General features: G+C 47.0%; 1 protein-coding gene, 1 long non-coding RNA gene and 1 pseudogene across 2 annotated transcripts; 1 reads left to right on the forward strand and 2 right to left on the reverse strand.

Annotated features, from left to right (window-relative positions):
• Positions 1–543: 543 nt before the first annotated feature.
• On the forward strand, positions 544–2,517 carry LOC117842608 (uncharacterized). The gene is made up of 2 exons (XM_034723089.2): positions 544–1,636; positions 2,269–2,517. Exons 1-2 carry the CDS (start codon positions 544–546, stop codon positions 2,301–2,303), a joined length of 1,128 nt encoding a protein of 375 aa, XP_034578980.1. The 3' UTR covers positions 2,304–2,517.
• A 641-nt stretch (positions 2,518–3,158) lies between these two features.
• Positions 3,159–10,384, reverse strand: LOC117842613 (agmatine coumaroyltransferase-2-like; annotated as a pseudogene).
• Positions 10,385–18,676: 8,292 nt separating this feature from the next.
• LOC117846227 (uncharacterized) lies at positions 18,677–19,539 on the reverse strand. The gene is made up of 2 exons (XR_004638259.2): positions 19,083–19,539; positions 18,677–19,000 (listed from the first exon to the last, which is right to left on the reverse strand). It is a non-coding gene; the product is annotated as an uncharacterized lncRNA (long non-coding RNA).
• Positions 19,540–20,321: the final 782 nt, after the last annotated feature.

A 20,321-nucleotide genomic window follows, 5' to 3' on the forward strand; every position in this document is an offset into this window, starting at 1 on the left:
CTATGGAACAGAACAGGGCATGAAAACTTTACAGTTGAATTCCCAATGAGAGTGATGCTCTCCAAACAGAAGAAAACATTCCAGCTCTGAACAGGAATAATCCATTCCAATTCCACTAGACAAACAAAGTTACTGGATACGCATAGCGCACACAGTAACTTTGTGACTAACCGCTGCGTTCTTGAGATTTTACAGAGCAAGGTTAATCATACGTCGTCGTCGTCGTAGGGGAAGGAGGTGGCGCCGAGCCACTCGTTGCCGTAGGGTCTGTCAGACTTGCATCACCACTCACCGGAGAGAGCAGCAATTTGAGCTGCTGTCTCTGGTGCACGCGGTTGCTCGCCATGGCTACTCCCCTCCATGGATGATAGAAATTTGAGCTGCGGCAAGACTGCTAGAGTCAAACGCAGGGAAGGACAGATTTGCATTGGCTCAACGCTTCCCTGGCCCCACCTGACAGAGCCACACCACACCACAGCCGCCGCCTCTCACCTTCCTCGACCAAACGAAACCCTCGCTCCGATCCGATCCACCGCGCCCGCGATGCCGCCGCCGCCGCTGGAGCTGATGGAGGAGCTCATCGAGGAGATCCTCCTCCGCCTCCCGCCGTCCGATCCCGCGAGCCTCGTCCGCGCCGCGCTCGTCAGCACGCCGTGGTGCCGCATCGTCTCCGGCGCCGCCTTCCGCCGCCGATTCCGCGCGTTCCACCGCACGGCGCCGCTGCTGGGATTCCTCTGCGACCCCTGGGTGTACGGCTTCCGCTGGGACGGCGTCCTCGTCCCCACCTCCTCTGCCTTCCGCCCGCGCGAGCCTTTCGCCTGGCGGCGGCCGTTGGACGCCCGCCACGGCCGCGTCCTCTTCCACGACAGCTCCTCGTACTACCACCTCCACGTCTGGAACCCCATCACCGACGCCTGGATCGCGCTGCCCATGATGCCAAATGATGATCCGGACAGAGACGACTGGACCGCCGCGGTGCTATGCGCTGCTGCGGCCACCGGAGAGTGCGACCACCTCGACTGCCACGATGGGCCCTTCACCGTGGTCATCGTGGGTTCCGGCGAGGATGACGAGGAGATGTTCTCCTATGTCTACTCATCGGAGTCCGGCCAGTGGAGCGAGCAGACCTACGCCGATTATTGCCCTGATGATTCTCTCAATTGTCAGCACAGTATGCTAATGGGGAATGCGCTCTACTTCATGTTTGGATCCTCAAGTATGATCCTCAAGTATGATTTGGGAACACGGGAAATGACTATGATGGATCTGCCTCGTTACGATGGAAATGACTATGATGCATCCTCAGTATCCAGTGTTCAGCTCATGACAACGGAGGGTGGTCGACGACTGGGATTCGTAAGATTGGAGGACACACGGCTTTGCCTATGGTCAAGGGATGATGAAGCTGATGTGGGATGGGCACCGAACAGAGTCATTGAGCTCGAGAAGCTTCTCCCCTTTGATCGTTCGTTGGCCTGGCGTACTTTTTTGCTTGGCTTTGCAGAAGGGGTTGGTGTCATTTTCTTGTGCGTTGGGGATGGGGTCTTCACTGTTGATCTAAAAAGTAGCAAGGTGATGAAGGTATACGAGGGCCGGATCAGCTCCGTTGTTCCATACATGAGCTTCCGTACTCCAGGTACTGATTTAGGCACCATGACAATATTTTTCAAGTAAATCTTTGCTTATTTATGCTAAAAAACAATGCATACCAATTCCGTACAAGTCCATCTCTCAGTTTTGAGAAGGGCGTTTACAGGACTTATCCATATGTACAACGACTGTCCTGGATGGATGATGGGGTCTTGACTCTTGATAATCGATCTAAATGTTGGACAAATCAAAATATCTGTTAGTTGATCCTAAGCGCAACTGAAGCAAGTGGCAATTTATAAACTTTATTTGCAAATTTAGGACCGGATATAATGATATATATAAATATGATTTTTTATTTTGACAAGTTAGTTACATGCATGAGTTTGTACATTTGTATCAACCTCATGGGTAGCTGAAACCTTGCAAGCCTGCATTTTTCTTAGCTATGAATGCTTAGTTGTGTCTATGTCAGTAACATGGAATTATGGATGAAGGTATCTATGCTAAAGTAAACAATATAATTAGTGGTGTTTCCATGGAGTTAGAGTCCATCTTCTCTTGTCGATCGTGTTGGTGCTTGTGGTAGATGAAAATAAAAATTTATTATCGAGTAGAAATTTGATTACTCAACCATGAACCATCTGATTCTAATTTCAATTTTTCTCATTTCTGTAGCATTGCGGTCAGCCTCTACAGATGCGAGACCATGATCGTCGGATGCGTCGAGTGCACCCTTCTAAGCTAAGGGGAAATAATTGAATGGTAGTGAGCATTATATAGCATGTGCTTTTTGGCAGGACAGTACTTTAGCATTATCTGGGACTAGTTTTCAATTTAATTTGTCGACCTCAAGGGTTCTGCGGATTGTATAAAATATTTCATATGTCTCTGAAACAATTTTCAGTTGATGATTGGTGTCGAGTATCGTGGTCGTCTGTAAGCTGGTAATAATAGGCCCTGCATGGTCCTAATAATCCATACTCCATCCAGAGCTTTAGACTGCACCAAAAGCCTACAATAATAATGGATACCGTCTCTTTCATGTGAGGAAATCTATGCTCGAGTCGAGAGAATGCATTTGAACTTGAAACACTGAAGTTTCTTTGGAGCATCTCTGTAGCATTATTAGTGAGTTCCATACCGTACCTTTGAGATTTCTGTGTTTTGTTCAAGAGGTTGTTTCTCTTGAATGAATTTGTTAGCTTGGTCCTTGGTGCCAAGTTCAAATCAGGCTTGTATATATGTGAAATAATGTTAAAGTTCTGCCTAAATCATTTTGGTTGGCCATCCATCTTGTGTAGCTTGAATTGGTTGGATAACCAGAATCTTTTTTTTTTGGTGTAACCGAACTGGTAAGCATCCAAGATCAAACAACGCCTTATCTACATACTCCCTCCATTCCATATTGTAGGTCATTTTAACTTTTTTAGGTTCATAGATATTATTGTGCATCTAGATATAGTATATGTCTAGGTGCATAATAATATTACTATATCTAGATGCACAATAATATCTATAAACCTAGAAAAATCATACAATTTGGAACGGAGGGAGTACTTTTGATCCTAGCTTGCCGACCTCTGGTTGAATTCGTTTTCATAGATGAACTGTGTTGATTTACGAACCTGAGCTGCAGCAACACAAAAATAGCGAAAACCTTATACAGCTTGCGTGCGCTGCTACCTGTTAGCAGCGACTGAAGAATTGGAAGCGCCGTGCTGCTTGCAGCTAGAGGAGGAGGAGATGAGATGTTGCTCGCAGTTGGAGAAGAAGAAGAAGAAGATAGGGGTTAGGGTTTCGGGGTGGGGGGTTGCCAGGTTTGGTCTATGGCTGCCGGACTTAGAGAAGAGCTTGGGGGTGGCGTTCAACCGGCAGTGGTAGCGGGTTGCTAGGCAGCAAAGGCGCCGCCGGTCGGGGCGGGGCAGGATAGCTGGTGGCCTATGCAGGTGGCGGGGGCGGAGGATGCCAAAGTTGTTCGGAAGGGCTGGTGGCAGTGGGACTCCTACCACGGCCGCGTCGTCATCCACGATTCCTCTCCGTTCAATCAACCCAAAGTCTGGAAACCCATCAATGACAGTTGGATGGGGCTGCCTGTGATGCCGCTGGATGATCCATTCAATCTACTTGATGTTTTAGAAGAATGATAGAATCCTCTAGTATGATTTGAGAACGTGGGGAATGATTCCGATGGAACTAATTGTTATGTTCGAAAGAGTCTAATATCTGAACCTTTTGTTGAGCACATGGCGACGGAAGATGGTCGGCTGGGATTATTCACAAGATTGGAGGACTCAAAACTTTGCCTATGGTCTAGGGATGATCAAGATGTGGGATGGGTGTTGAGTAGAGTCATTGAGCTCGAGAAGCTTCTCCCCTTTGATGCCTCGTTGGCCTACAACACTTACCTGGTTGGTTTTCCACAAGGGGTCAGTGTCATTTTCGTGAGTGTTGGAGAAGAGGTCTTCACTGTTGATCTAAGTGCTAGTTCGAAAAAGAAAGAGATGGGAAACACGCTCACTTGAAGTTGTACGATGGTAGTATGTACTTCTTGTACTAAAGGGTCCACATTAGTATCAGTTGGTGCTCCTACCCAGTACTGAAGGAGGGGTGTCACATTAGTACCGGTTGGGGCACCAACTAGTACTAATGTGGACCCTTTAGTACCGGTTGGTGCCCCCAACTGGTACTAAAGGGCCTCACGGGCGCCCCCTCAAGGACTATCTGTTAGACCTGGTACTAATGCTAACACTACGCTACTAGAAAACTGACCTTTCATCCCTAGCCTTAGTACCGATTGCATTTGGAACCAATACTAATGTTAGCATTAGTACCGGTTCCAAAGGATACTGCCTAGAGGGTGCCCCCAACCGGTACTAAAGGTGAGCATTAGTATCGGTTGCTGCCTTAAACTGGTACTAATGCTCCACGCACCCTTTTTTACTGGTTGGTGGCATCAATTGGTACTAAAAGGGGGTACCTCCTAGTACCGGTTGCTACCACAACCCAGTACTGGTGTGGTGCCATGGCTAGGTTGCTGCCACAACCCGGTACTAGTGCAGCACCATGGCTAGGTTACTGCCAAAACCCCGTACTAGTGTGGTGCCATGGAGAAGAGGAGGGAAATGATTGTGGAGGGAAAAAACAAACCAAGGTGGGAGGGAAGGAAGAAGGGAGAGAGTGAGGGGAAAAGAAGAAGGAAGGATGAACAAAAGCGTGCGTGGGGGAAGGGAAACTATTCATTCATTCACCGCCAATCACCGCTCCCGCGCCCGCTACTGTTGCTCCATTTCCACCAATCAGTTTCTCAACTGGGCTGGGTTGGTCTGGGAATGCTTGCGTAAGGCTGCTGGTACGGGCTAGCCCTAAAATGGTAAGGCTGCTGGTAGGTCACCTTCCTCGTCGACTTGGACATTTCTGATGGGGATCGGAAGTTAGAAGTAATTGAACACCTGGAGACTCATGTCCAGATAATGCCATCCTGAAAGATTTTCTAGATGATGAAGCTGAGGAAGAGGATGATAGTGATAATGACATGATGAGATTTACGGATGATGATGAGGATGATGGAAGTGATGAAAATGAAGTTTTTAATGATCTGATAGTAGTTGGCAAAATAAATGATTGCAAAGATATTTGTAGATGATAATGATACTTATGAGCACTCTGACGATGGAGATCAATATATTTCAAAGTACCACATCAAATTGCACTCGAGACCTCTCATCAACTCCTCCACCACTTTCCAATGGCAAATGAGCTTATCGCATGGTAGTATCTTTGAAACATGTTTAGGACACAACACATTGTGTTTATCATCTTTTACACAACAACAAATGTGACCTTTGGAAGATAGCCTTCCTCTAAACTTGCACAACAACATGAAGTACTTGTTGAACTTGCACACCATGTTCATCTCAGCAAGCTCATGAAGTACTTAGAGTACGGTGTGCTTACCATGAACACCTCAGCCTCGAAAGGCATGAAGAAGATGCCACCACTTTCCAAAGGCAAATCAGCTTATCACATGGTAGTGTCTTTAAAGTATGCTGGGACTTTGAGGCTAACATTGTTGAGAACTTGGAGTCAGAAATCAGGCATGCTTCAAGACTGAGATGTGCAAGATGTGGACTCCAGGGAGTAGCCCTTGGTTGTTATTATCAACATTGCATAAAGAGTTTTCACGTTCCATGTGCAGTTCAAATAATTGATTGCCACTGGGATGTTGTAAGATCTTTTGTCTTTGGTTCAATGGTTTGTATTTTTTACAATTTATGTGATGTTCTGAAATGCTTTCTTTTACAATTTTGAAGTTTCAGTCAGTGTACAGACAAGGAAGGAACAAAATCTTTCTACAAAGATGTCTACAATGATGCTTTCTACAGCTACCAGCATCAAGGGTTGCAATGGATTTTTGCTAACTTCAAAGCTAGGAGGAATGTTATTTTTGTTGGTACAAGTACGGTATATTGATAATAGATTACAGACAGTCCATAGTGGATTTCATTAGGGTTCATCGTCGCTTACTTAGATTGTGACCTTCTTAGCGGTCCTCTTGTAAGGCTAAGACAACAAAAAATTTGTAAGGATAAGACAACATAAATTTTGTAAGGATAAGACAACACAAATTTTGTAAGGATATTCTAAAGCATCTGCCCTCCACGGTGCAAGTCGAGATGAGCTCTGATTCTACGAGCACCTTGGAAAGTGGAATGAAGTGGTTCCTGGGCTGACTTGCTATTCTAGGTACAATTAATGTCAGCTCAGGCTCCACTTAATTCCACTTTCCAATGTGCTGGCACTGCAACTCCAGTTCATGTGCGTGTACGTAGTACAACAAGTCAAACACCTTACCAGGGGCTCAAGCTCCATGATGAAGAGAGCTACTTTCAGTTCCAGGATATTAAATATTTCAATTTTTTAAGCACCATTAAATAAACATATGGGTGGGAAATTGAAATAGGGGTATGCAACACGTTTAGTATCGGTGCTTAACAACAACCGGTACTAGATGGGGGCATTTTTATTTCCCGCATGGGGAGACCCTCTAGTATCGGTTGTAAACTACAACCGGTACTAGATGGGGGGGCATTTTCATTTCCTACGCGGGGGGACCCTCTAGTACCGGTTGTAAACTGCAACCAGTACTAGAGGCCCCCACTCCAGTACCGGTTGTTCTTTGGAACCGGTACTAGGGGGGTTAAGGGGTGCTCAGTGCTCCAGCACTAAATGCTTAGCCATTTTCCGCCTCTCCACTTCATCTTCCTCCTCACGTCGCGGTGCCTCCGTCCGCCACCTCCGTCGCCGCCCCCCGACACCGCCTCGCCCCGGCCCGACACCATCCCAATGCCGCCCCACCCCGTAGCCGCTCCCACCTCGCCCGACACCGCCCCGCCTCCAACGCCGCCGCCGGCTGCCGCCTCCCCTCACCGACTCCCCGATGCCGGCCACCCCCGCCGCCACTCGCCCTAGCCCACATTGCCCCTGTCGTTCTATCGTTGTTACCCTCTCCTCACCCGTCCGTCCTCTCGTCGCCGACCGCCCTCTCCATGTTGTCGACTGCCGCCCCCTCGTCACCTTCGCCGCCCATCATTGTCACCGCCACCCCTTGTCTGTAAATTGCATTTCTTCAATTCAATTTTAATTAATTTCATACTATATATCCAGAAAATTGCTTGGTATGTCATATGTTTTTTCAAATCCGTACTTGTTGAACTTGCATAACATGTTCATCTCGGCGAGCATGTTCTCCGCCGAGTGGCAATGAATGTCAAGGAGGAGCTCTGATTCTAGGAGGAAGAGTAGCAACAGACACCGTGGAAGACCATGTCCCCTTCCTCGTAGAATCAGAGCTCTTCCAAGGCGAAGTACGGTGCTGTCCGGTGGAGAAATGCTTGCTGAGATGATCACGATCTGCAAGTTCAACTAGTACGGATGGTTATTTATTTAAACATGTTTTTGAGCTAGAATTTGATGGATATTTGATAACTTCAAACCTAGGAATGTTATATAGAAATGTTACTACCCTCGAGGTGGCACCGTTGTCTCATCCTGCAAGTGTTCATTTCCCTACTCCCGGTATGGTCATGCCAAAAGACGATCGAAGCAATGAAACAATTCCGAACATAGTAATATTATTTCCTTCTTCTAATTGGTTTTGTACTACACATGAATAATTCCTAATTCTACTTACATACAATGTAGGTTATCAACATTATTAGATGGCTTAAACGAGTTGTCGCAGGGCTAAGTGGTACCACTCCCGGAGTGCAAGCTGATGTAGTTGGTCCAATTAGAAGACTACACATCTCTTTTCAAATACCCATTTGAGGAGCACCAAGAGTACCAGGGCAGCCCAAGCCGATGGTTGCAATTGACGCATGGGGTCCAGCATAACCACATAAGATAATTTTCAAAAGGACTGCTATGGCGGTATGCCTGCAACAGCTAAAGGATCATGGGTACTTTGTGCCAGCCTACTCGTATTTTAAATAAAGGCGCTTGAGGAGGGAAGTAGTAGTGTGATTATGACTGCTGAGAGGCTATGTCATCTGAATCAACATGACATGGTATGGATCTAATCATCCTTTTATCTTTAATTACATTACATCTTTTAAATTTCATAATGTTATTCTCTTCTTTTAGGATATCTATAATCAAACCTTTGCGGTAATAAGCTTTCAAGCGATTCTAGAGCAAGCCATGGAAAGGTTGGGATATAGTTACAATGTTGGATACCCGACACGCACTGAATATTTAACGCTCCAGGCTAAACTCTCTTTCTACAAGGCATCTCAAGCGACATACACACCATTGTTTGAGATTTATGGTTATCCAAATTAGTATCATTCTGAAGCGCTAGAGAGTGCACTAGTTCATGCTCTAACTTATATTGATGATGTTCTAGACTTTAAGATTGTAGATATGAATTATGCTCCATATCTATGTAAGCTATCTGAACTAAGCCCGTAGTATCCATGGACGTAACATTTATTTTATGTATTTGAACTTCTCTCTGAGCCAAGTAATGTTGTATGAACTTAAGTACTTACTTTTCTTATGTATTTGAATTATTATCAGAAGTGGTTCTCTCTAAGATCTCAAATGTAATATTAAAGATAAATAGAACTTTACATATATTAAAACTGGTATACGTAAAGAAAACAAATACGAAATACGAATATAGAATAAAAAATATAAAATAAGAAAAGAAAGGAAAAAAATTAGTACCGGTTGGGGATACCAATCGGTACTAATGAGGCAGCCCCTTTAGTACCGGTTGGTATCCCTAACCGATACTAAAGGGTAAAGAGTTCTTTAGTACCGGTTATTTCAACCGGTACTAAAGGACCCCTCTAGTACCGGATTGTCCAGTACCAGTTGTACAACCGGTACTAGAGGGGAGTTACTACCCGTACTAGAGGTGATTTTTCCAGTAGTGTTAGTATCGGGTCCTATTCCAATCGGCACTGAGGCCGTGGGTCCATTCACTAGTAGTGTCTTGAAGGCGTCCATGTGGCGGCTGAAGAGAGTGACGTAGGCGTCGATGCTGCCGTCCCTGTAGTAGGAGGGCACGAGGATGAGGAGGCCCTCCACCGGGAGGTAGCTCGGCATGAAAAAACACGGCCGGCTGCCGCCGAAGTCGAGGTCGTAGAACGGGATCCGCAGCCAACTGTCGACCTCGATGTTGGGGCTCAGCACCATCTCCGCCGCGTCGGCCACCGGCACCAGCCCCTCCACCTCCACCGCCCCCGACGCCGCGAAGTCGACGAAGGACCCGAAGTAGCTCCCGTCGACCCGGGCAAGCTCCCGGTTGATGAGCTCCACCGCGTGCCGCAGCGGCCGCGCCACCAGGTCCCGCGCCGCCGCGGTGGGGCGCGCCCACAGCACCACGTTGCCCGTGTACCCGTCCGGCACCGGATGGATCATCCGCGCGCGCCCGTCGACGGCGATGCAGACGCTGGTGGTGGCCGCGCCGGCGGCGTGGAGCCCCCGCGCCGCCGTGATGCACCGCCACAGGTGCGCCACCACGCACCGCAGCGTGCTGCAGGGCCGGCCGCCCGGCGGGGACGCCTGGGACTTGAGCCTGGCGATGAACTCCCGGCTGAAGTGGGCTTTGTGGACCAACACCTCGTCGTTGACGTTGTTACCGGCCTCCGAGTGCAGCGGCGCGGCCGCCGGCTCCGGCTTCTTGAACTCGACGCCGCTGTGGTCGAACTCGACCCGCGGCGGGTCGCGGGGCTTGAAGAAGGAGGCGCGGTCGTGGACGGGCACCGGGTCGACTGGGACCCCGCGGGTGGCCTGGCTCCACGCGAGGAAGAAGTTGTTGGTGGCGCGGCCGTCGGAGACGAGGTGGTGCGCGGTGAACCCGACGGCGAGCCCGCCGCACGCGAACCGCGTGAGCTGGACGAGCATGACCTCCTCGGCACCGTCCTCGCTCGGGTGCAGGCTCCTCACCTCCGGCGCCGGGCTCAGAGGCAGGACGGTGTCGAGGGCGACGTCCGCCGTGGCCTCCACGAGCCGCGCGCCCTCGCCGTTGAGGAGGAGGATGGCCCGGTTCCCGCGGCCGTCCACGCCGAGCCGCCCCGCCCACTCGGGGTACTCGGCGAGCGCCCTGGCGAGGCCCGCCTCGAGCGCGGCGTTGGGCGGCGTCGGTGGGCGGAAGACGTAGATGACGGAGACGTACGTGTCGAAGTTCACCTTGTCGAACACCGAGAGCGGCACGACGTCCGGCCGGGGGGCGTACGGCGGTGGCGGGCTTGACGGGCTTCGACGAGTTCACGGTGATCTTCATTTTTGAAGAAAAGAAGCTGCTAATGCACGATCGATGGGTCAACCAATATATAGGGCCGGGCGAGGATATGCCACCGGTTGGAGAGATCGAATATGAGATGGTGGTAGGTGTTGAACCGGCAGCGCTTGTGATTGGTGCCTGCAGTGGACTAGCAAAGTGATGAGGTGCTCGTGGGACATTAGAAATGGAGCCTGCTCTGCTGCACACACCGACGACACACAGGTCTTAATCAGCACGTTGGATATATATAGTATGCTGTTCGTCGGAATGTACTATATACTCTTTATTAGCTAATTTAATTTGGATGATTATTCGGACCCTCTTGTTTTATGGCCTAGAGCTAGCTCATCTTCTGCCCCCTCTCACTCTCTCATCTAATTAAGGTCAGACGACTAAGACCAAAGCTCGGCAGGCAACAGCGCCTGGAGTACCATGCCTTCTCCTTCCGGCGTTGGTTCCGTGCTGCGAGCGGAGCTAGATGTGGATTCAGACACCGGCTTCCCGTCTGCAGCGAAAGGTTGTATCATCAAGAACAATCCACACATGCACGTGCTACTGATATAAACTAATTGAAAAAGGGAATGGTAATTAAGATAAACTAAAGCAATAAATCACAGTATGATGCATGGGCCACAAGAGATTAATGCAGAGATAACACTACACTTGGCTATCAAATCTTCCAGAGCCCAATAAATCAATAAAAAAACCAAAAATTCCCTTTTCATATAAAGAACTGACTGCCGATCTGCTTCTTTACTTCCAAAGATCCTCTCTAAACTATAGTAATAACTAACTGAAAAGATAAAGATCGGGACCTCGCTTCAGAGAAAGCAACCAAAGAAAGCAAAGATTCATCACGCGTACCAAAATCCAGGCTCTTTGAGCCAAAACCTGCCCGTTGCTGCTCCCCCTCGGCCTTGGACTTGAGATCACCAAAGCCATCGCCAAGCGGAGCAACGCCGCCGCCGCCCTTGCCGTTGGCGGCTTTCGCCTTGGTGGGCGACGCAAGAAAATGCTTCTTGGAGAAGCCTGGATCCTTGTTTTTAACCGAAGCGCAAGAACCTATCCACGCTTTTCTCCCCTTTCAAGTGATGGCGGCGGCAACGAGAGAGAGGGGTCGCCGTGGACAGGTGGATGTGGCATGGAGCCTCCAGCGGCTCAAATGGATCTTGCATTTTCGTGGACGAGGCCCCCCCGAGGCCCCCCCCCCCCCCCCCGCACAGTCGCCGCCAGTCGATGTTGCCCGCCGCTACCAGTCGCTACCGCCATCGCCGCTAGCTAGTCGAGAGGTGGAAATGAGGAGATGCGAGGAGTAAAGGAAACAAGATAAAGGAAATAAGATAGGATAATTAAGAAAGACGTGATATATTTCAACAATTCCATTATACATATTTCCAAACATACTCCTATACTACTCGTGCATACTACCTATACTACAGCTTAAGGTTTTAGTAGTATACAATTAATCTGAACTGTCGTATGTAACATACGAATCCTTTTCGAATAGTAGTATAATGTAGTACTGTGCATACTGGGAAATCGGAATAGTCCCGGCGCTTGTGAGTGGTGCCTGCAGTGGACCAGCAAAGTGGCCACGTAGGTATAGGTAGGTGATGAGGTACTCGTGGGAAATCAGAATCTTGCATGTTGGATAATCTTGCTGTTCGTCGGAATGTACTATTTATTAGCTAATTTAATTTGGATGATTATTCGGACATTTGTAAGATTTCAAATAAAAATGTAGCGTCGTAATGGCTTGCAAACCCTCTTGTTTTACGATTTCTTTCGGCTCAACGGAAACACCTAATTCCAGGCAGATTGCACAGTTTATAAGCAACAATGGGATTCGCTGTCAGGATGGATGTCTGTCATGCAGAGCCACCGTAAATGTCTGTCAGGATGGATTCGCTGAGTGGTCAACAATGACAGTGACAGGGAAACGCATGAGCAGAAGCTCTCGATCGTCGGTGTTGTTAAAAATAAGAAACGAATTCAGAACTCTTCGGGATTAACACTCGGGCCTCTTGACAGTAATATCTGAAAGTTGAGGTTTTTGACAGCAGGCGTAATCCATGCGTGTTGCTGATCATACTCTCTGATCGATAACCTGTCGCAAAGAAACCATGAATTCGCCGTTGAACGTTTGAGTATTGTGCGGAGATGCCATTGCAGACAGACAGGGCGCACGGACCGTGTCTGTCAGGCTCGGCCTGAGTTCGCAGCCTGAGCTCATGCGGTGTTCTGGACGGTGGCATGCCAGAGAGGCCGCAGTCACCGTCGGCAAGGCCCTCGAAGCGGTGGCGGTTCAATCGGAGGACAAACAGGACGCGCGCGACGACGAGGCGGCGGCGACACGCGCGCACCACGGGCCTGCATGCGCGGGGCATTCCGCGGCGACCGGCGAGTATAGGTGCTAAGGCGGGCGCCGCACCGGAAGGATTTGCTCAGGCGCATCTACTCGGAGCTCTCATCTCCGACGCCGCCGGGCGCCGCGGCGGCGGCGAGCGCGAGCGGGACACACGGGGTGGACGGCATTTCATTTACCGTCCACCCCGGACGGTATCTCATTGACCGTCCGGGCCCTAGGCCACGTGGACCGTAGGATTCCCTTTGCGCGGCCAGGATCTCGGAGCTTGAGCTTGTCAAGGTGCCGCGCTTCCCGCCCCGCACACCCCGCGCTCGTCGAGGGCACTCACCGGCTTCCGCCGCCGGTTCCGCGAGCGCCACCGCGAGCCGCCCGTGCTCGGCTTCCCCTGCAACGCATGGCCTGGCACGCGCTTCGTCCCCGCCTCCACCTTCCGCACGTCGTTTTGTTCATCTTCCCAGGGGCCTGAAGTTTAGCCGGCCAGCTCGTCAACGACGACATGCGTGATCGTCTCGTCGACATCGTCAACCTCGCAGACCCCTTGTCGAGGCCAGCAATCTGCATCACGCATGCATTCATGGCGAAGTCAACGCCAATGTGCACCCGATCGGGCAGCACGGCTTCGCAAGCGATGCCGTTCGATCGTCGCCATGGCAGATGTGATCGGTTGCGGAGGATGGACTGTGCTGTACTGATGTACCTACGAAGGCGCAGTGAGGAAGAAGACGCACCGGTGGCGTCGGCGTCGCCAAGGCCATGAGCGCGGCGGCGGTCCGGTGGAGACGACGACCTCCGTCCGGTGGAAGCACGGCGCATGTACACCCGGGCGAGCGGCGAGCTCACGCACTGTTCTAGATAGGGTAATGGCGGAGGCCATAGGTTAGGAGTCGGAGAGACACCGAGAGCGGCGGCGCGGTTACCTCGGAGTCGGAGGACAACAGGACGGCGAGAGCCACGGCGACGAGGCGGCGGGGACACGCCACGGGCATGCGCTGCGCGTGCGCCGGGCATTCCACTACAAGTAGGCGCGAAGGCGCCGCGCGGGTAGGAGGCATTCGGCACGGGTGGCGTCGCGACCTCGGCCGCGGAGAAGACGATCGATCTCCGGGCGCGGCGGCGGTTTGTCCATCACTACAAGATGATGCTGAATTGCCCATGGACGTTCAGAGATATCCAGCTGGTTATTAGGATGCATGCATTCTTCCGCTCTTGTAGACATCGCTGGTTTCTGACTTGCCGCTGCCCGGATTGCCACATTGCCACGCCATCTTCTTTCTGCCGAAAAGCTTCTGTTCAAGGTATGCTTGCTCCTTGCTTTTATGCTCTATCACTTCTTCTGCTTTGTCAATTGTCCTCTGCAATCTTGTTGTCAGATACTACATTGTCAAATTCCTTTTTTTTTCATACTCCCTCTGACCAACAAAGTAAGTTCCTCGAAAGAAACTCAACATTGTAGGGGCAAATTTTGCTTGGAAACTTTGCAACATTTAATCAACAATTTGTCAAATAACATCCATGTTTAGTGAACAAAGCTTACATGAGGGATGACATGGTTGCTTGTGTGTAGACATCATCCGAAATGGGATCTCATAATTCTTTGATAAAACCTGATACCAGGATAAACCTGTCCGTGTGTCGTCCGTCCATGCTTCAAGATTAGCCGTTTATTGCAGTTTATTTCTTGGTTGCTTTTGATGATTTCATTCAATGGGGGAAGGACTTATGCAAGTATGGCTGCGAATGTTCCCTCGACAAAGAAAGCAGAAATGTTCAGCAGGTTCACATGAAGAGTGAGCACATGGAATCAACCAATTATGATCCTGTTACCTTGGCAGGTTACGAATACGAAAAGATTGATGATTCCTCCTCTAAAACTGCACGTCAGATAGAAATTACAGTCGACAGGATCTGGTTTTGTGATGAACGAAGGTCCATTAGCCACAAGTGATGGTAAAAAGCTGAAGGAGGTATGGCCTTGTTTCGACTGATGATCGTAGCGCCGTTTCTTTGGCCTCTCTCTTGTCCTGAATCCAAGCTTCAGAAAACACTCAAAGGATTGCTTTTAGATTATGACGCTGCATGTACGATAATTGAGGCAGAGTTGGCTTTTGCACATGACCACTTCTTCACGGGACCTGCTTCTGCTAAAGCTGTTATATATCCTGTCACAATACTCGGTGTATGCCGAGTGCAACAATGTTTGCCGAGTGCATTCCATCGGGCACTCGGCAAACAGGCTCTTTGCCGAGTGCTGTGACAAAATGCTTGGCAAAATAATTGCACTCGGCAAAAGAGGTAAAAAACACTCGAAAGCTCGGCACTCGGCAAACAAGAAAAAAAACACTCGGCAAAAGCTAGGCACTTGGCAAAAACCCGCCACGTGGACATCCGTTAGTCTGTGTGCCGTCCATTAGTACATTTGCTGAGTGTCCGTTAGTGGCACTCGGCAAAGAAACATGTTTGCCGAGTGCAATTATTCTCCTTCTCACAAATCTTGTATGCAAACGTCAATTTGCCTGTTTTGGTTCCTCTATAATAAAAAAAAAGGTTTACATCCATGTTCAGTTTAGATATGAAATTATAGCCGGGACCTTATTTATTATGAAAGAAGAACTCTTTTCTCAACCATTTGTTTCAATGTTGTGAATTGATTATTGATCTAATTATCATAAAAGGTTTGAATGTTCCGCTTGTCAATGAAAAGGTGCATTTATATAAAAAAAGTTGCCAAAATAAATTGTCAGATGGTTCTTGAGGGACAAAATACCGTAGCCGAAAATCTTGTTTACCAGGGCACGTTTTTGAATAATTTCCGTATAAGTAATATGGCTTTCGACCATTATCTTATTTAAATTTGGATTTTCTAGTTTATTTTATTATCATATTGTTGTCACCACTGAAAAAGTTAAATAGTGAAATCGGCCAACTTCTCGATCGACCAACAATCGTTTCCGTATAGATGATATTATTACTCTATGGAAATAAATGTTTGATAACAACAATTGTTACATCCTCGACCTTAACTTGATATTAGAAAAATAACTATTTTTTTTCAAATTGAAGCTATAATACACTGCAATTTAAATTGTTTTCTTTGTTGGTGCAGAGAACTCTATATCTCAAGCAAAAAGCCACTATAATAACAAGGAATCAGTTTTAAAGAAACTTTACAAGTCCTACTCTTCATTTGGTATAGTGATTGGAATAGGGGGGGGTGCTTCTATGGGAGTTTGACTCCTACCTAATTATATTTCTAGTCCTATAAAGGATTTGCAACTTTGTTCTCTTGCTTTTCACAAGTTTTTTATATTATGCTCCTTGTTAACTTTACATGAGAATGTTCTTGACAACGACAACATATCTTAAGAAAACCCTCTTTTTTGTGCAAATGAAAAGATCTCATCAGCAAATGAAAGAAAACCCTCTTTTATGTGCCATTGAAAAGATCTTTTCAGCAATTAAAAGATCTTATCATTCTGGATCTTTTCAATGGTGCATAATAGACGGTTTTGTCATTGTTGTCAAGAACAAGTTCATGTAAAGAGCATATATAAAAAACATGTGAAAACAAGAGAACTAAGTTACGAATCCTTTATAGGTTTGTAAATATAACTAGGTAGGAGTATATAAAGTTCATGTAGAAACACTCCCCCATCTCCAAGGACTACACGGAATGATGAGAAGAATTCTGAATGTTTCTCTTCAACTGATTCCTTAATCTTATAATGGCTTTTCGCTTGAGATATCAGAGTTACCTGGACCAACAAAAATACAAAGAAGCCTAGGTTGGAAATTTTAGCTTAGAATTAAAAAAATTATATTTATAATATCAAAGTCCAGGTCTTGTGTTATCAAATATTTGTTTCCACTCTACATAGGGTTATATACATAAATAATCTTAAAAAATCCTCAAGAACTAACTAAAATTTTTATTTTGTCAAAATATTTCTGATGTAAATGAACCTTTCCACTAACATACGGAACCTTCAACTCTTTACTTATGATCAGATCAATCAATCCACAATATTCAAACAAACAATTGAAAAGAAAGGTCTTCTTCCATAAGAAATCCGGTTTTGATCCTTTTCTTGTCATTATTTCTCTCCGTTCTTTTTGCTGGAAGAGAGGTCTTCTTCCATAAGAAATATTTTTAGCGATAACTCATCAGTCTGCATTGTAAATCAGCACTTCCAATTCCCAAAATTAACATAAAAATAATTTCCACTATAATCAAATGTAAGGACTAAACAACACACAAAGGATACCAACAAGCTGCATGAGTTATTACAGTAAATAGAAGGAACACAACAAAGGAAGAAACAACGACTTACAAGCTGCATGACTTGATGGATTAGATTGACATATATGACCTCAATTTTAGTTGAGTCTACTATTATAACTAGCATAGTAACCAAATGGTTCCCATGATTCAGGGCGATGATACTCAATTTTCACTCAACAAAACCAATTTTTACTCAAGTAGTTGCATTATTCAGGTAAAAAAAACGTACAGCTTCAGGGCCGCAAGCTCTTTTGATAAAGCTAGGCTCTTCTCCTGCATCGGGACACACTCTGTTATCTTCCTGCACAACTCCTGCAATTAAGCGAACCCTGAATTCAGATAGCTAATATGTAAGATATGAATTCACATCTAGCAATGGTTCAAATGAACAGGTAGTAACTTACTGCAGTAAATCGGGATATGCTATGTTTCATTGTCTCCTGTTGTGATTACTGAGTGCAAAGACCGAGTGGCGATTACTGAGAGTAGAAATTTTATTCCTCAGCTATTTGATTTTAATTCAATTTTTTTCTTTTTTTTCCCTGTAGTTGCGGGCAGCCTCTACATGTGCAAGACCAAGATCGAGTACCTCACGTGTACACTCTATATCAAGGCTGGGGAATAATTGAATGGTAGTGATGTGTTAATAGCAGCTTTTGGTGGGACAGCACTTTAGCTATTAGCATCCTCTAAGATTAGTTTTGAATTTGGTTTGCGACCTCTAGGGTTCTTCATATTGTACGAGGACGGGATTGTATCTCTGAAACAATTTTTAGGTTGATCATTGGTGTCAAGCATTGTGCTCTTGTTTGTAAGCTGTTCTGCATATCGCCTGACCGAGCATCCGGCACTGACACACATGCGTCCTGCAGCTCGAAGCCATTGTAGTGCAGTGTCCCGGACAATCGCCGCATTGTGATCCATGGAGAAGTTCAAGGAAGGCATAGTTTATAAGCAACAAATTAAATACTGTTATCCTTTGATAAAACCTTATACCAGCTCATAAACCTGTTTGAGTGTCCATCCATACTTCAAGATTAGCCGTGCAAGCAGATGATGAATGCAATGGGTTTATTCCACCTAAGTGAATCGAAAGTGAGGGTGGCAAAGGCTGCCGAAGATTTTGCCCCTTGGTTGCACACGGAAAGAGGCCATCGCTACCCAGGTTCAAGTGTTCTTCGTGCTGGCAGTCCTTGTACACGCTATTCAGGTCGTCTTTGGCTGGTGGAGGCGCTGCTCTAGCAATGCTGATCCACACTCTTGGTCTCGCTCGGTCATCCCCTTCTGTTGCTGCGAGCGAATTGCTTCGGGCTTGTGTGCTTTCCCATTTGCCATGGCCCTGGGAAGCACAAACTGTATGTGGCAGCCTACAGTGTTGACGACAACAAGCAATACACGAGGCGTTCCGCTGAGCCTCGTGGCTATGTGGAAGATTGACACAGATTTCAGGTCTACTATGACCCTTGTCTACTCTATTGCAGTTTATTTCTTGGTTGCTTTAGATGATTTCATTGAATGGGGGAAGGACTTATGCAAGTATGGCTGCGAACTGTTCCCTCGACAAAGAAAGCAGAAATGTTCAGCAGGTTCACATGAAGAGTGAGCACATGGAATCAACCAATTATGATCCTGTTACCTCGGCAGGTTACGAATACGAAAAGATTGATGATTCCTCCTCTAAAACTGGACGTCAGATAGAAATTACAGTCGACAGGATCTGGTTTTGTGATGAACGAAGGTCCATTAGCCACAAGTGATGGTAAAAAGCTGAAGGAGGTATGGCCTTGTTTCGACTGATGATCGTAGCGCCGTGTCTTTGGCCTCTCTGGTCCTGAATCCAAGCTTCAGAAAACACTCAAAGGATTGCTTTTAGATTATGACGCTGCATGTAGGATAAATGAGGCAGAGTTGGCTTTTGCACATGACCACTTCTTCACGGGTGCTGCTTCTGCTAAAGCTGTTGTATATCCTGTCACAACACTAGCTTCAGTTAAAGATTTGTTCATCCACACAAAAAACAAAAGCAACAACTCTTCTGGGATGGCCCTTACTGCAGTACTAATCATGCTAGTGCTTTTAGCACTAGAGCTGCTACAGCTTTATCTTTACTTGTCATCCGATTGGGCTAAGATTCAACTTGTTCGGCAGAGCGGGTCGCCGAGGAGGTCAGTGAAGAGGCAGAGCTTGCCGCCGCTGGGCCCAACCTCGCATGCGCGCTCCAGCCGCTCCACGGCGGCGGTGTCGCGGTCTTCGTCGAACTCCCGCACTGCCACGGCGGCCGAGCCGGCGTCGTCCTCCGGCGATGGAGAGGACAGAGGAAGGAAGGAGAAGGGTTGATGAGGTGATGGAGACGAGGCTATGCTCTAGGGGTAGTGGGCCTGGCCTGCTTGCCACTCCGGCAGCACCCGTGCTTCTGCTACGTGTCAACCTCTTCTCCTTACCCCGGGGCCCACAGGGATGGCCGCCCGGGCCCACCGTACTGGCATGTGCCTTTCGTATCAACTTTGAACTCGCACCAACATTTTCATGTACTTCCATTCGAGTATGTATATACCAAGTAGCAATGCTTATCATTTTGTATCGTTTTTCCTTGATAAAATGAGCATCTACCTTTATGTGTGTGTGTGGTAGTGCTTAATTAGTTTCTCTCTCTTTATTTGGCACTTTTTTCCCTACCATGTTGAAAAAATTTCATAAAACTACACATGATACATGTGTCTCTGCATAGGACATGCTAAACGTTTCATAGACACTTTAGGAATATGTCAATACATGCTCTGAAAATTATGGAAACATTAATAGAGCAGTTCGGAATCGAATAAAAACTTTATCAAAAAAGGAAGTTTATAACTGCTTGAAAAGGTGACTAGAAGTGTAGAGCGAGGAACAAGGAGTTCATTTTTTCTTTTGGCTGTGATTTACCGGAAATAATATTTATATACTACTAAGAATATGGAAACATTAATAGAGTAGTTCCGAATTATATAACGCTTTACCGGAAAAGGGAAAGTACATAACCGCTTGAAAAAAAAATGACTAGGAGTGTGTATAGAGTGCGGAACAAGCTAGGATTTTGTTTTCTTTTAGCTGTACTTTAGTTTGCGAGCTGTAGAGTAATCCCTTCGTTTAAGGACTATACATAAAGAAGGCATATCTGATTTAGGTGCGTTCTATAAAGTTACTACACTTGATCATACAGTGTGAATAATTTTAAATTATTAATTTATTTTGAATTTAAAAAGATCGGTAATTGGTTGGTTCTATGATTGGGAGTTACCATATGAACCATG

The sequence above is a fragment of the Setaria viridis genome, chromosome 2, assembly GCF_005286985.2.
Source record: "Setaria viridis chromosome 2, Setaria_viridis_v4.0, whole genome shotgun sequence".
Classification (NCBI taxonomy): domain Eukaryota; kingdom Viridiplantae; phylum Streptophyta; class Magnoliopsida; order Poales; family Poaceae; genus Setaria; species Setaria viridis.